Genomic DNA, 13,948 nt, shown 5'->3' with positions numbered 1-13,948 from the left:
TCAGTGTTTTTGAGGGTGGATCTGCTTAATATTGCGGAAAGAATGTTGCTTCCAATGTAATTGTCTGCATCATTTCCAATCCCCCATATTCTTGGGGTAAATATATATATCCATACACGCATGCATATACATACACATATATACATACACATACCTATATAGACATACATACTTTTTTAAAGAATATACCTTTATTATTATTTATTATTATTCCCCCCAAACCCTTCCCCCGATCCCCCAATTGGAGTAAACTAATAAACACTTCTGCTTCTACCTTCAATCCATACATCTTATACACACTCTACAGACACAGTCTACTTTACAATAGGTCTCTCTTGTTTGTTCTTAGTCCTCTATTTCTGATGTCCATCCAGTTTGATGATTTCTATTTGTAACTATGCTATTTCACAAAAGCTCCGAACCTATATACATTCTACAGATCCCTTATGCCCTACATTGTTTCTCTTGTTATTAGCTCCACTCAACCCATCTGTCTCTCAACATTTCTACTTGCCATATATTTTTAAACTGTGCTGTGATGCTTCACAAAATAATTGAACCTTCCTATTCTCATTGCTTCTACAGATTGTAAATTTAAAAAAAATTTTTTTGCTAAAATAATTATTATATTATTGATTGATTTACTATGACTTTTCAAATCACCCAGTATCTGTAGTGTTAGTTCTAGGCAAATGGTGCAATTCTTCAGCCATTCCTGGACCTGTGACCAAAAATGGACAATACCAAAATAAATGATCTAATGACTCTGCCTCCTCACAGCAGAATCTGCAGAGCTGGGAAGATTGTATCCCCCATATATATACCATTCTATTAGTAATGACTCTGCCTCCTCACAGCAGAATCTGCAGAGCTGGGAAGTATCCCCCATATATATAACCTTCTATTAGTTGCAAGTATTTTGTATAGTAATTTAAATTGAAAAATTTAAGTTTTGAATCCGGCGTTGTTTTGCGTATCAATTCATAAACCATGTGCCATGAAATGGGTAAATTGAAAATCTCTTCCCAACTATTTTGCAATTTATCAGTGTTTGTAGGTCACGCGTTCACAATCAATTCTTTAACTGCCATTATTCATCTTGACCAACATTCTGAAACCTATTTTGACACTTTTCTGCATAATATCCACGATTTGTTTGACCCTTTACACAGACTGGAAGTTAGCGGAGTTGGATGATTCGCTTTATGGGAGTTGCTTCATTCCCCCAAAAGGGGACACAGCCTTTTTCAAAACAATTTATAAACAAAGCCAGTCTGGTGTAAAGCCTCTTTCCCTGTCTGCTCTTGAATGGCAAATCCAGGCATAGTAATTCATATACCATTTGTTGTGTTCATGAAGAAACAAAACTGTGGGAGCAACAATTCCATCTGGGGCTTCCATGCCCGGCCTTGTTGGCTAAGTTCAATGCCCGGCTTCACCCCGCTGTAGAGCTGTCCCTGTTGGCTAAATTCAATGACCTCTTCACTGCCCCGTAGAGCTGGCCCTGTTGGCTAAATTCAATGACCTCTTCACTGCCCCGTAAAGCTGGCCCTGTTGGCTAAATTCAATGACCTCTTCACTGCCCCGTAGAGCTGGCCCTGTTGGCTAAATTCAATGACCTCTTCACTGCCCCGTAGAGCTGGCCCTGTTGGCTAAATTCAATGACCTCTTCACTGCCCCGTAGAGCTGGCCCTGTTGGCTAAGTTCAATGACCTCTTCACCGCCCCGTAGAGCCGGGGCAGACTTTAGCACGTTAATGTATTATCAAAATGCAATAAGCATTCCCACAGGTCACGGGTATTCAGCATTTTTTAAGCAAGATTAGGGTCAATGTAATAATGAATTAGTCAGACAGGATACTAAAAACACATTTATTTCTGTAGGGTTAGGGAACATTAACACCATCACACACACACACAGAGAGTTGGTCCCACTGGCCTGTTGTGGCAACTCAGGGACAAGTTGCAAAAAGACGACGCTCATGTCTCCATAGTATCACACTATTTTCCATAGCAACGCACTACTCCATCTCCGCAGTGAAACACTCTCAGAAATGCAATAGACAGCGAGAGAGAGAGAAATGCAGGGAGAGAGAGAAATGCAGGGAGAGAGAGAAATGCAGGGAGAGAGAGAAATGCAGGGAGAGAGAGAAATGCAGGGAGAGAGAGAGAAATGCAGGGAGAGAGAGAAATGCAGGGAGAGAGAGAAATACAGGGAGAGAGAAATGTAGGGAGAGAGAGAGAAATGTAGGGAGAGAGAGAAATGCAGGGAGAGAGAGAGAAATGCAGGGAGAGAGAGAGAAATGCAGGGAGAGAGAGAGAAATGCAGGGAGAGAGAGAGAAATGCAGAGAGAGAGAGAAATGCAGAGGGAGAGAGAAATGCAGAGAGAGAGAGAAATGTAGAGAGAGAGAGAAATGTAGGGAGAGAGAAATGCAGAGAGAGAGAGACATGCAGGGAGAGAGAGAGAAATGCAGGGAGAGAGAGAGAAATACAGGGAGAGAGAGAGAAATGCAGGGAGAGAGAGAAATGCAGGGAGAGAGACATGCAGGGAGAGAGAGAGAAATGCAGGGAGAGAGAGAAATGTAGGGAGAGAGAGAAATGCAGAGAGAGAGAAATGCAGAGAGAGAGACATGCAGGGAGAGAGAGAGAAATGCAGGGAGAGAGAGAAATGCAGGGAGAGAGAGAGAAATGCAGGGAGAGAGAGAGAAATACAGGGAGAGAGAGAGAAATGCAGGGAGAGAGAGAGAAATGCAGGGAGAGAGAGAAATGCAGGGAGAGAGAGAGAAATGCAGGGAGAGAGAGAAATGCAGGGAGAGAGAGAAATTCAGGGAGAGAGAGAAATGCAGGGAGAGAGAGAAATGCAGGGAGAGAGAGAAATGCAGCAAGAGAAACAGGTAGCAAAAGAGAGAGACAGGATTCATACAGACAGTGGCAAGTCGAATTCAAGGACTTAAGTACTTTTTCAAGCACTAGTATTTATTTTCAAGGACCATCAGTTTGTAATATTAACCATGTGTATGTGACCAATAAAATGGGATTATTTGTTTCTAGTTGCCACCAGATGACAGTATATCGCCTTAATGGAAAAAAATGACTATATTATTCATCACTAAAGTTATACACTACCTTACAAGTTAAACTCAATACGTTGTTTTATTATATACATGAATCGTCAGTACTGATGATGTCATTTGAGTATTAATGACTATTGTATTTTTATTGCACATTTGGGAATCTTAATATCTACGAAAAAGCATCTTGCTTCCGACTGGCAGCTTTAGTGTCGCTGCTCGGGTGAACAGCCAACAGAACGCCAGGAGCCTGGCTGCCGCTTGATAAAATTGAATGTCACATGACCCCGGTGAATGACGCGATTGGTAAAAATGCTCTGGAGGTCATTGCAGAGAAAAAGTCACAACGTAGAACTGGCGCCGGCGCAGGACGTTGTCTTTGCCGCTTCATGTCGCTCTTCAGGGTCGAATCACCCATGTGAATGTTTCATGAGCTGAAATAAAAGATCCCAGAAATGTTCCATACCCACAACAGGTTAAATCTACATGCCTGGCCTTTTAGCTATCGATGTGATGTTTGGCGGGAACCTAATCAGTCAGTTTTGGACCTGCCTGGCTGAGTGGGTGGAATGAGCGATCTCGCCTGGCAACCAGATCACAGAACGTGAGGAAATAAAACTGGGTAGAATTCAAGACCAATACTTTTTTCATAACCATATTTGATCATTTTCTGTTCTCCTTTAATTCAAGTACTTTTCAAGGTGTTCCATTTCAGAGTGCTAATTCAAGTATTTTAAGCACCTCAATCACCTTGTGAAGCCTGGAGAGAAAGAGCCAGAGAGAGAAAGAGAGATGCCGAGAGAGAAAGAGAGAGAAGCCAAGAGAGAGAAGCCGAGAGAGAAAGAGAGAGAAGCCGAGAGAGAAAGAGAGAGACGCCGAGAGAGAAAGAGATGCCGAGAGAGAAAGAGATGCCGAGAGAGAAAGAGATGCCGAGAGAGAAAGAGATGCCGAGAGAGAAAGAGAGAGAAAGAGATGCCGAGAGAGAAAGAGATGCCGAGAGAGAAAGAGATGCCGAGAGAGAAAGAGATGCCGAGAGAGAAAGAGATGCCGAGAGAGAGGAGATAGAATGTGACAGAGAGTCATGTTATGCTTTATGAGGAAACAGTATAACTTCAGGAGAAACGGTCAGGTGGTTTTGCCTCTCTTCCTCCTCCGCCTCTCTTCACAGGGTGATCTTTGTGTTGCGGAAGCTGGAATTATCCCTAAAAAGAAAACAGAGATCAATAAAAAAACGTTTGAATTATCTATAGAGATAACACAGTACATAGTGAGTGGTCGTGTGTACACGATGGTGGGAGTGTGTGTGTGTGAATCGTACTTGAGGCTGTCGTTGTGTGTCTTGTACTCCATGATGGTGTTGGGAGGGAGGTTCAGGACGCGCCGAAGAGTGTCTCGGATTCTAGATGTCGTCACCTGATCGCTGGCCGTCTTATTCCATATAGACAAGATGTCCTCCTAGACAGACAGACAGACACACACACACACACACACACACACACACGAGTGAGTGAGGCTGAATCTCAAACCGAACACTTTGAACACTCGATATGCGTGTTCAGTCAATCTCAAATAGTTGTGGAGTCACCGAGGGCTCCACTGCAGCCTCTGGAGTCACCGAGGGCTCCACTGCAGCCTCTGGAGTCACCGAGGGCTCCACTGCAGCCTCTGGAGTCACCGAGGGCTCCACTGCAGCCTCTGGAGTCACCGAGGGCTCCACTGCAGCCTCTGGAGTCACCGAGGGCTCCACTGCAGCCTCTGGAGTCACCGAGGGCTCCACTGCAGCCTCTGGAGTCACCGAGGGCTCCACTGCAGCCTCTGGAGTCACCGAGGGCTCCACTGCAGCCTCTGTGGAGTCACCGAGGGCTCCACTGCAGCCTCTGTGGAGTCACCGAGGGCTCCACTGCAGCCTCTGTGGAGTCACCGAGGGCTCCACTGCAGCCTCTGTGGAGTCACCGAGGGCTCCACTGCAGCCTCTGTGGAGTCACCGAGGGCTCCACTGCAGCCTCTGTGGAGTCACCGAGGGCTCCACTGCAGCCTCTGTGGAGTCACCGAGGGCTCCACTGCAGCCTCTGTGGAGTCACCGAGGGCTCCACTGCAGCCTCTGGAGTCACCGAGGGCTCCACTGCAGCCTCTGTGGAGTCACCGAGGGCTCCACTGCAGCCTCTGTGGAGTCACCGAGGGCTCCACTGCAGCCTCTGTGGAGTCACCGAGGGCTCCACTGCAGCCTCTGTGGAGTCACCGAGGCTCCACTGCAGCCTCTGTGGAGTCACCGAGGGCTCCACTGCAGCCTCTGTGGAGTCACCGAGGCTCCACTGCAGCCTCTGTGGAGTCACCGAGGCTCCACTGCAGCCTCTGTGGAGTCACCGAGGGCTCCACTGCAGCCTCTGTGGAGTCACCGAGGCTCCACTGCAGCCTCTGTGGAGTCACCGAGGCTCCACTGCAGCCTCTGTGGAGTCACCGAGGGCTCCACTGCAGCCTCTGTGGAGTCACCGAGGGCTCCACTGCAGCCTCTGTGGAGTCACCGAGGGCTCCACTGCAGCCTCTGTGGAGTCACCGAGGGGCTCCACTGCAGCCTCTGTGGAGTCACCGAGGGCTCCACTGCAGCCTCTGTGGAGTCACCGAGGGCTCCACTGCAGCCTCTGTGGAGTCACCGAGGGCTCCACTGCAGCCTCTGTGGAGTCACCGAGGCTCCACTGCAGCCTCTGTGGAGTCACCGAGGCTCCACTGCAGCCTCTGTGGAGTCACCGAGGCTCCACTGCAGCCTCTGTGGAGTCACCGAGGGCTCCACTGCAGCCTCTGTGGAGTCACCGAGGGCTCCACTGCAGCCTCTGTGGAGTCACCGAGGGCTCCACTGCAGCCTCTGTGGAGTCACCGAGGCTCCACTGCAGCCTCTGTGGAGTCACCGAGGCTCCACTGCAGCCTCTGTGGAGTCACCGAGGGCTCCACTGCAGCCTCTGTGGAGTCACCGAGGGCTCCACTGCAGCCTCTGTGGAGTCACCGAGGGCTCCACTGCAGCCTCTGTGGAGTCACCGAGGGCTCCACTGCAGCCTCTGTGGAGTCACCGAGGGCTCCACTGCAGCCTCTGTGGAGTCACCGAGGGCTCCACTGCAGCCTCTGGAGTCACCGAGGGCTCCACTGCAGCCTCTGGAAGCCTCTTCATCCACCGTCGCAGCAAGTTCATCCCAACAATTTCAGCACCTCACTTAGTCACAACTACTTTGCCCTCAAAAATAGTAAAATAAGTCAACAGAAAACAAGTTAACGAGGTCTTAGTCAAGCAATTTTTCATCTAGCTAAGGAGTTTAGTGCTTGAATGAGCTGTATTGGTGATTAATGTACACGAAAACGTGTCCATTACATTAGCTTGCTAGCTAGCTGTAAGCCTGAACCAGCCTCGTCATATTCCCATTACATTAGCAATCCATCACTCTCCTTGGTCAAATAGCTCTTACACAGCCTGGAGGTGTGTTGGGTCATTGTCCTGTTGAAAAACAAATGATAGTCCCACTAAGCCCAAACCAGATGGGATGGCGTATCTCTGCAGAATGCTGTGGGAGCCATGCTGGTTAAAAGTGCCTTGAATTCTATATAAATCGCAGACAGTGTCACCAGCAATGCACCCCCACACCACCGAGCTTCCCGGTGGGAACCACATATGCGGAGATCATCCGTTCACCTACTCTGCGTCTCACAAAGACATGGCGGTTGGAACCAAAACTCTCAAATTTGGACTGCAATTTCTGAGGCTGATAACTCTGGGTCTCCCTGCAGCAGAGGGAACTCTGGGTCTCCCTGCAGCAGAGGGAACTCTGGGTCTCCCTGCAGCAGAGGGAACTCTGGGTCTCCCTGCAGCAGAGGGAACTCTGGGTCTCCCTGCAGCAGAGGGAACTCTGGGTCTTCCTTTCCTGTGGCGGCCCTCATGAGAGCCAGTTTCATCATAGGGCTTGATGTTTTTTGTGGCTGCACTTGAAGAAACTTTCAAAGCTCTTGACATTTTCTGGATTGACTGAGCTTCGTGTCTTAAAGTCGATCGACTGTCGTTTCTCTTTGCTTATTTGAGCTGTTCTTGCCATAATATGGACTTGGTCTTTTACCAAATAAGGCTACCTTGTCACAACACAACTGATTGGCTCAAACACATTAAGGAAATAAATTCCACAAAGTAACAAGGAAACCTGTTAATTTAAATGCATTCCAGGTGACTACCTCATGAAGCTGGTTGAGAGAATGCCAAGAGTGTGCAAAGCTGTCATCAAGGCAAAGGGTGTCTACTTTGAAGAATCTCAAATATATTTGGATTTGTTTAACACTTCTTTGGTTACTACATGGTTCCATATGTTAATTCATAGAGTTGATGTCTTCACTATTATTCTACAATGTAGACAATAGTAAAAATAAAGACAAACCCTGGAATGAGAACGTGTGTCCAAACTTTTGACTGGTACTGTCCCACGTGCCCGTGTTTCATAGCAGGTCACAAGGCAAGTCGCGGGAGATAATGCTCACGAATGAATTTAGATGTTTTTTATAATGACAAGCGGGACGTCAACTGGGCATCGTCTCAAAGCGTAGTGATCACTATCAGCAAGTGGCCAATCGATAAAGGGCTTAGGGCCCAAGAGACTCAGCCTGTGTGTGTGTGTGTGTATGTGTGTGTGTGTGTATACCTGGAACCGTATAGAGACCACCACCCCACAGATCTCCTCTCCCACCATGAACTGTTCTCCCAACATGGCCAGAATAATGTTCTCCCAGAACCTGCTGGCCAGACCTGTCAACAACAACAACATTAACAACATGGCCAGAATAATGTTCTCCCAGAACCTGCTGCCCAGACCTGTCAACAACAACAACATTAACAACATGGCCAGAATAATGTTCTCCCAGAACCTGCTGCCCAGACCTGTCAACAACAACAACATTAACAACATGGCCAGAATAATGTTCTCCCAGAACCTGCTGCCCAGACCTGTCAACAACAACAACATTAACAACATGGCCAGAATAATGTTCTCCCAGAACCTGCTGCCCAGACCTGTCAACAACAACAACATTAACAACATGGCCAGAATAATGTTCTCCCAGAACCTGCTGGCCAGACCTGTCAACAACAATATTAACAACATGGCCAGAATAATGTTCTCCCAGAACCTGCTGGCCAGACCTGTCAACAACAACAACATGGCCAGAATAATGTTCTCCCAGAACCTGCTGGCCAGACCTGTCAACAACAACAACATGGCCAGAATAATGTTCTCCCAGAACCTGCTGGCCAGACCTGTCAACAACAACAACATGGCCAGAATAATGTTCTCCCAGAACCTGCTGGCCAGACCTGTCAACAACAACAACATGGCCAGAATAATGTTCTCCCAGAACCTGCTGGCCAGACCTGTCAACAACAACAACAACAACATGGCCAGAATAATGTTCTCCCAGAACCTGCTGGCCAGACCTGTCAACAACAACAACAACATTAACAACATGGCCAGAATAATGTTCTCCCAGAACCTGCTGGCCAGACCTGTCAACAACAATATTAACATGGCCAGAATAATGTTCTCCCAGAACCTGCTGGCCAGACCTGTCAACAACAACAACATTAACAACATGGCCAGAATAATGTTCTCCCAGAACCTGCTGGCCAGACCTGTCAACAACAACAATATTAACATGGCCAGAATAATGTTCTCCCAGAACCTGCTGGCCAGACCTGTCAACAACAACAACATTAACAACATGGCCAGAATAATGTTCTCCCAGAACCTGCTGGCCAGACCTGTCAACAACAACAACAACAACAACATGGCCAGAATAATGTTCTCCCAGAACCTGCTGGCCAGACCTGTCAACAACAACAACATGGCCAGAATAATGTTCTCCCAGAACCTGCTGGCCAGACCTGTCAACAACAACAACAACATGGCCAGAATAATGTTCTCCCAGAACCTGCTGGCCAGACCTGTCAACAACAACAACAACATGGCCAGAATAATGTTCTCCCAGAACCTGCTGGCCAGACCTGTCAACAACAACAACAACATGGCCAGAATAATGTTCTCCCAGAACCTGCTGCCCAGACCTGTCAACAACAATATTAACATGGCCAGAATAATGTTCTCCCAGAACCTGCTGCCCAGACCTGTCAACAACAACAACATTAACAACATGGCCAGAATAATGTTCTCCCAGAACCTGCTGGCCAGACCTGTCAACAACAACAACAACATGGCCAGAATAATGTTGTCAACAATACAATAAGAACAATATAAAAAGGCAGGTTTAAAGAAGAGCTTAGAATGCAAATAGGAGGTTTAAGAATGTTAGAAGGATGTTTGGGCTCCCGAGTGGTGCAAAAGGTCTACGTTACTGCATCTCAGTGCTAGAGGCATCACTACAGATACCCTGGTTCGAATCCAGGCTGTAACACAACCGGCCGTGATTGGGAGCCCCTTTGGGCAGCGCACAATTGGCCCCGCGTCGTCCGGGTTTGGCTGGTGTAGGGAGTCATTGTAAATAAGAAATAGTTCTTAACTTGCCTAGTTAAATAAAGGTGACATTTACAATTTTAAAAATTACATTTAGAACATTAAAGGGGGATTTAGAATGTTAAAGGGGGATTTAGAATGTTAAAGGGAGGTTTAGAATGTTAAAGGGAGGTTTAGCATGTTAAAGGGAGGTTTAGAATGTTAAAGGGGATTTAGAATGTTAAAGGGAGGTTTAGAATGTTAAAGGGAGGTTTAGAATGTTAAAGGGAGGTTTCGAATGTTAAAGGGAGGTTTAGAATGTTAAAGGGAGGTTTCGAATGTTAAAGGGGGATTTAGAATGTTAAAGGGAGGTTTAGAATGGTCAGGAAAAACGGTCCAACTCAGCGTCTTTCTAAATGTTTTAATTGAAATGGGGTCTTTGGTGCTTCATTGATGTGGCATTCTGGTCATGCGCGCCGTGACTGACGACTGGCCACTGTAGCTAGCCAGTAACTCCTCCAGTATGTGTTGATGTCATTTCAAAGGATTTGTTTTTAGATGGAAGCTGTAGAGATCGGAATAAAAAGGCACTTCTGGAGTTAAATATTTTATTTATTAAATTACCTGGTATGATGGTACATCATAGCGATTGATAGAGGACTCATCTTCATATCTGTGCCATTATAGTGTCTGTGACATCATGGGCAGCACCATTGATGCTACAACCCATAGGAATCCCAACCCAGTTGACTACTTTAAAATGGCAGAAGCCCTCAATGGCGCTGCTAAAACAACCTTTGGCCACAAGAAGCTTCTATCATTCTCTATGTGGAGCACTGATCAGTGCTTCTATCATTCTCTATGTGGAGCACTGATCAGTGCTTCTATCATTCTCTATGTGGAGCACTGATCAGTGCTTCTATCATTCTCTATGTGGAGCACTGATCAGTGCTTCTATCATTCTCTATGTGGAGCACTGATCAGTGCTTCTATCATTCTCTATGTGGAGCACTGATCAGTGCTTCTATCATTCTCTATGTGGAGCACTGATCAGTGCTTCTATCATTCTCTATGTGATCAGTTAAGTTGTTATTTTGGTGCCCAAAGTCGACGTTTAAAAAAGGGAGGTTTAGTAATAATAAAAACAGACCTTTCCGCAGCCTGATGATCCACTTCCCACCGTTCTTATTAGCTTCATCCTGGAGGGTTACACACAAAGATACAGTCGAATGTTTACATACACCTCAGCCAAATATATTTAAACTCAGTTTTTCACAATTCCTGACATTTAATCCTAGTAAAAATTCCCTGTTTCAGGTCAGTTAGGATCACCACTTTATTTTAAGAATGTGAAATGCCAGAATAATAGTAGATAATTATTTATTTCAGCTTTTATTTCTATCATCTATCATCACATTCTAAATTACTATTTGGTAGCAGCGCCTTTAAATTGTTTAACTTGGGTCAATCGTTTCGGGTAGCCGTCCACAAGCTTCCCACAACAAGTTGGGTGAATTTTGGCCCATTCCTCCTGACAGAGCTGGTCTAACTGAGTCAGGTTTGTAGGCCTCCTTGCTCGCACATGCTTTTTCAGTTCTGCCCACAAATGTTCTATAGGATTGAGGTCAGGGCTTTGTGATGGCCACTCCAATACCTTGACTTTGTTGTCCTTAAGCCATTTTGCCACAACTTGGGGTTATTGTCCATTTGGAAGACCCATTTGTGACCAAGCTTTAACTTCCTGACTGATGTCTTGAGATGTTGCTTCAATATATCCACATGCTTTTCTTTCCTCATGACGCCATCTATTTTGTGAAGGGCACCAGTCCCTCCTGCAGCAAAGCACCCCCACAACATGATGCTGCCACCCCCGTGCTTCACGGTTGGGATGGTGTTCTTCAACTTGCAAGCCTCCCCTTTTTCCTCCAAACATAACGATGATCATTATGGCCAAACAGTTCTATTTGGTTTCATCAGACCAGAGGACATTTCTCCAAATAGTACGATCTTTGTCCCCATGTCCAGTTGCAAACCGCAGTCTGGCTTTTTTACGGCGGTTTACGAGTTTGAAGGTCTTGAAATAAATCCACACCTCCAATTGACTCAAATTATGTCAATTAGCCTATCAGAAGCTTCTAAACCCATGACATCATTTTCTGGAATTTTCCAAGCTGTTTAAAGGCACATTCAACTTAGTGTATGTAAACTTCTGACCCACTGGAATTGTGATACAGTGAATTATAAGTGAAATAATCTGTCTGTAAACAATTGTTGGAAAAATTACTTGTGTCCTGCACAAAGTAGATGTCCTAACCGACTTGCCAAAACTATAGTTGGTTAACAAGAAATTTGTCGAGTGGTTGAAAAATGAGTTTTAATGACTCCAACCTAAGTGTATGTAAACTTCCGACTTCAACTGTACATACCAAAAGGTATGGTTATAGTGGATGGGATGCGACCATGCTAATGGCCTGACTTGACCATCTTACATACATCACATACAGTGAATACTGTTGGAGACTGACTTCAGCCAGTTTTAATATGTTTATAAGTAGCCGTAGTAATTATTGTGTTATGGGTTGGATGGAATGGAATGGTCTATGTGCATTGTATTTGGGCAGAGGGGAAGGGGGCTGAGGACAAGAATAATTGCATAAAGGTTGAATAGGAGGCATTTGTCTAGAGAGATAATGTTGTAGAACAGTAATTACAATCCATCTTATCTCTCTAGTTTACACAGCTCAGAAAGTATTCAGACCCCTTCTCCACATTCTGTTACGTTACAGTCTTATTCGAAAATGGATTAAATAAAAAATCATCAATCTACACACAATACCCCATAATGACAAAGCAAAAACAGGTTGAGACATTTTTGCTAAATAATTAAAAACCAGAAATACCTTATTGACATGAAATCAGACCCTTTGCTATGACACTGGAAACTGAGCTCAGGTGCATCCACGTATGGAGTAAAAAGTACATTATTTTCTTTAGGAATGTAGTGGAGTAAAAGTTTTCAAAAATATAAACAGTAAAGTAAATCTAATTTTAAATCTAATTTTATTAGTCACATGCGCTGAATACAACAGCTGTAGCAGACCTTACAGTGAAATGCTTAGTTACGAGCCCCTAACCAACAATGCAGTTTCAAAAAAGTAATAATATGAATAAGAAATAAAAGTAACAAATAATTAAAGACCTCCTCCCTATAGGCGGTCTCGTTGTTGTCCGTGATCAGCCCTACCACTGTTGTATCGTCTGCAAACTTAATGATGGTGTTGGGAGTCGTGCCTGGCCGTGCAGTCGTGGGTGAACAGGGAGTACAGGAGGGGACTGAGCACGCACCCCTGAGGGGCACCTGTGTTGAGGATCAGTGTGGCGGATGTGTTGAATCCTACCCCTACCACCTGGGGGCAGCCCAGCATCCAGTTGCAGAGGGAGGTGTTTAGTCCCAGGGTTCTTAGTTTATTGATGAGCTTTGAGGGCACTATGGTGTTGAACGCTGAGCTGTAGTCAATAAATAACATTCTCACATATCCAGGTGGGAAAGGGCAGTTTGGAGTGCAATAGAGATTGCATCATCTGTGGATCTGTTTGGGCGGTATGCAAATTGGAGTGGGTCTAGGGCTTCTGGGATGATGGTGTTGATGTGAGCCATGACCAGCATTTCAAAGCACTTCATGGCTACAGATGGGAGTGCTACGGGTCGGTAGTCATTTAGGCAGGTTACTATAGTGTTTTTGAGCACAGAGACTATGGTGGTCTGCTTCAAACATATTGGTATTACAGACTCGGACAGGGAGAGGTTCAAAATGTCACTGAAGACACTTGCCAGTTGGTCAGCACATGCTCGCATCGCAGTACAGGTCCTGGTAATCTGTCTGGCCCTGCGGCCTTGTGAATGATGACCTGTTTAGGTCTTACATCGGCTGCAGAGAGCACAGTCTTCTGGTACAGCTGGTGCTCTCATGCATGTTTCCGTGTTATTTGCCTCGAAGCAAGCATTAAAGTAGTTTAGCTCGCTTGGTAGGCTCGTGTCACTGGGCAGCTCTCGGCTGTGCTTCCCTTGTTGTCTGTAATGGTTTGTAGTCTTAAGAAGTACTTTAAAGTATCTGTACTTAAGCAGGTTTTTTGGGGTAATTTAAACCACTGATCATACCCATGAAAACGCGAGTCTGTAATCGCTGCCAGAGGTTCTTCAACAAAGTACTGAGTAACGGGTCTGAATACTTATTAAAATGTCAAATTTCTATCTTTTTATCTTTAATGTCTAAAACCTGTTTTTAACCGAACCTGTTTTCGCCCTAACCCAAACCTGTTTTCGCCCTAACCCGAACCTGTTTTCGCCCTAACCCGAACCTGTTTTCGCCCTAACCTGAACCTGTTTTCGCCCTAACCTGTTTTTACCCG

General features: G+C 45.6%; 1 protein-coding gene across 1 annotated transcript in view; it reads right to left on the bottom strand.

The window, feature by feature from the left end:
* Positions 1 to 1,857: 1,857 nt before the first annotated feature.
* The window catches only part of LOC135572993 (eukaryotic translation initiation factor 4E type 2-like), a 35,586-nt gene continuing 23,495 nt past the window's right edge, over positions 1,858 to 13,948 (bottom strand). The window contains exons 3-6 of the mRNA XM_065022040.1: positions 10,689 to 10,737; positions 7,739 to 7,842; positions 4,390 to 4,526; positions 1,858 to 4,273 (exon numbers count right to left, since the gene is read on the bottom strand). Coding sequence (XP_064878112.1) covers positions 4,234 to 4,273; positions 4,390 to 4,526; positions 7,739 to 7,842; positions 10,689 to 10,737 — 330 coding nt within the window. The 3' untranslated portion in view covers positions 1,858 to 4,233. The remainder of the gene's footprint in view (positions 4,274 to 4,389; positions 4,527 to 7,738; positions 7,843 to 10,688; positions 10,738 to 13,948) is intronic.

The sequence above is a fragment of the Oncorhynchus nerka genome, linkage group LG8 (assembly GCF_034236695.1).
Source record: "Oncorhynchus nerka isolate Pitt River linkage group LG8, Oner_Uvic_2.0, whole genome shotgun sequence".
Lineage (NCBI taxonomy): Eukaryota > Metazoa > Chordata > Actinopteri > Salmoniformes > Salmonidae > Oncorhynchus > Oncorhynchus nerka.
Note: the sequence above shows the minus strand (reverse complement) of the source record. Positions and strands in the feature narration are given on the sequence as shown.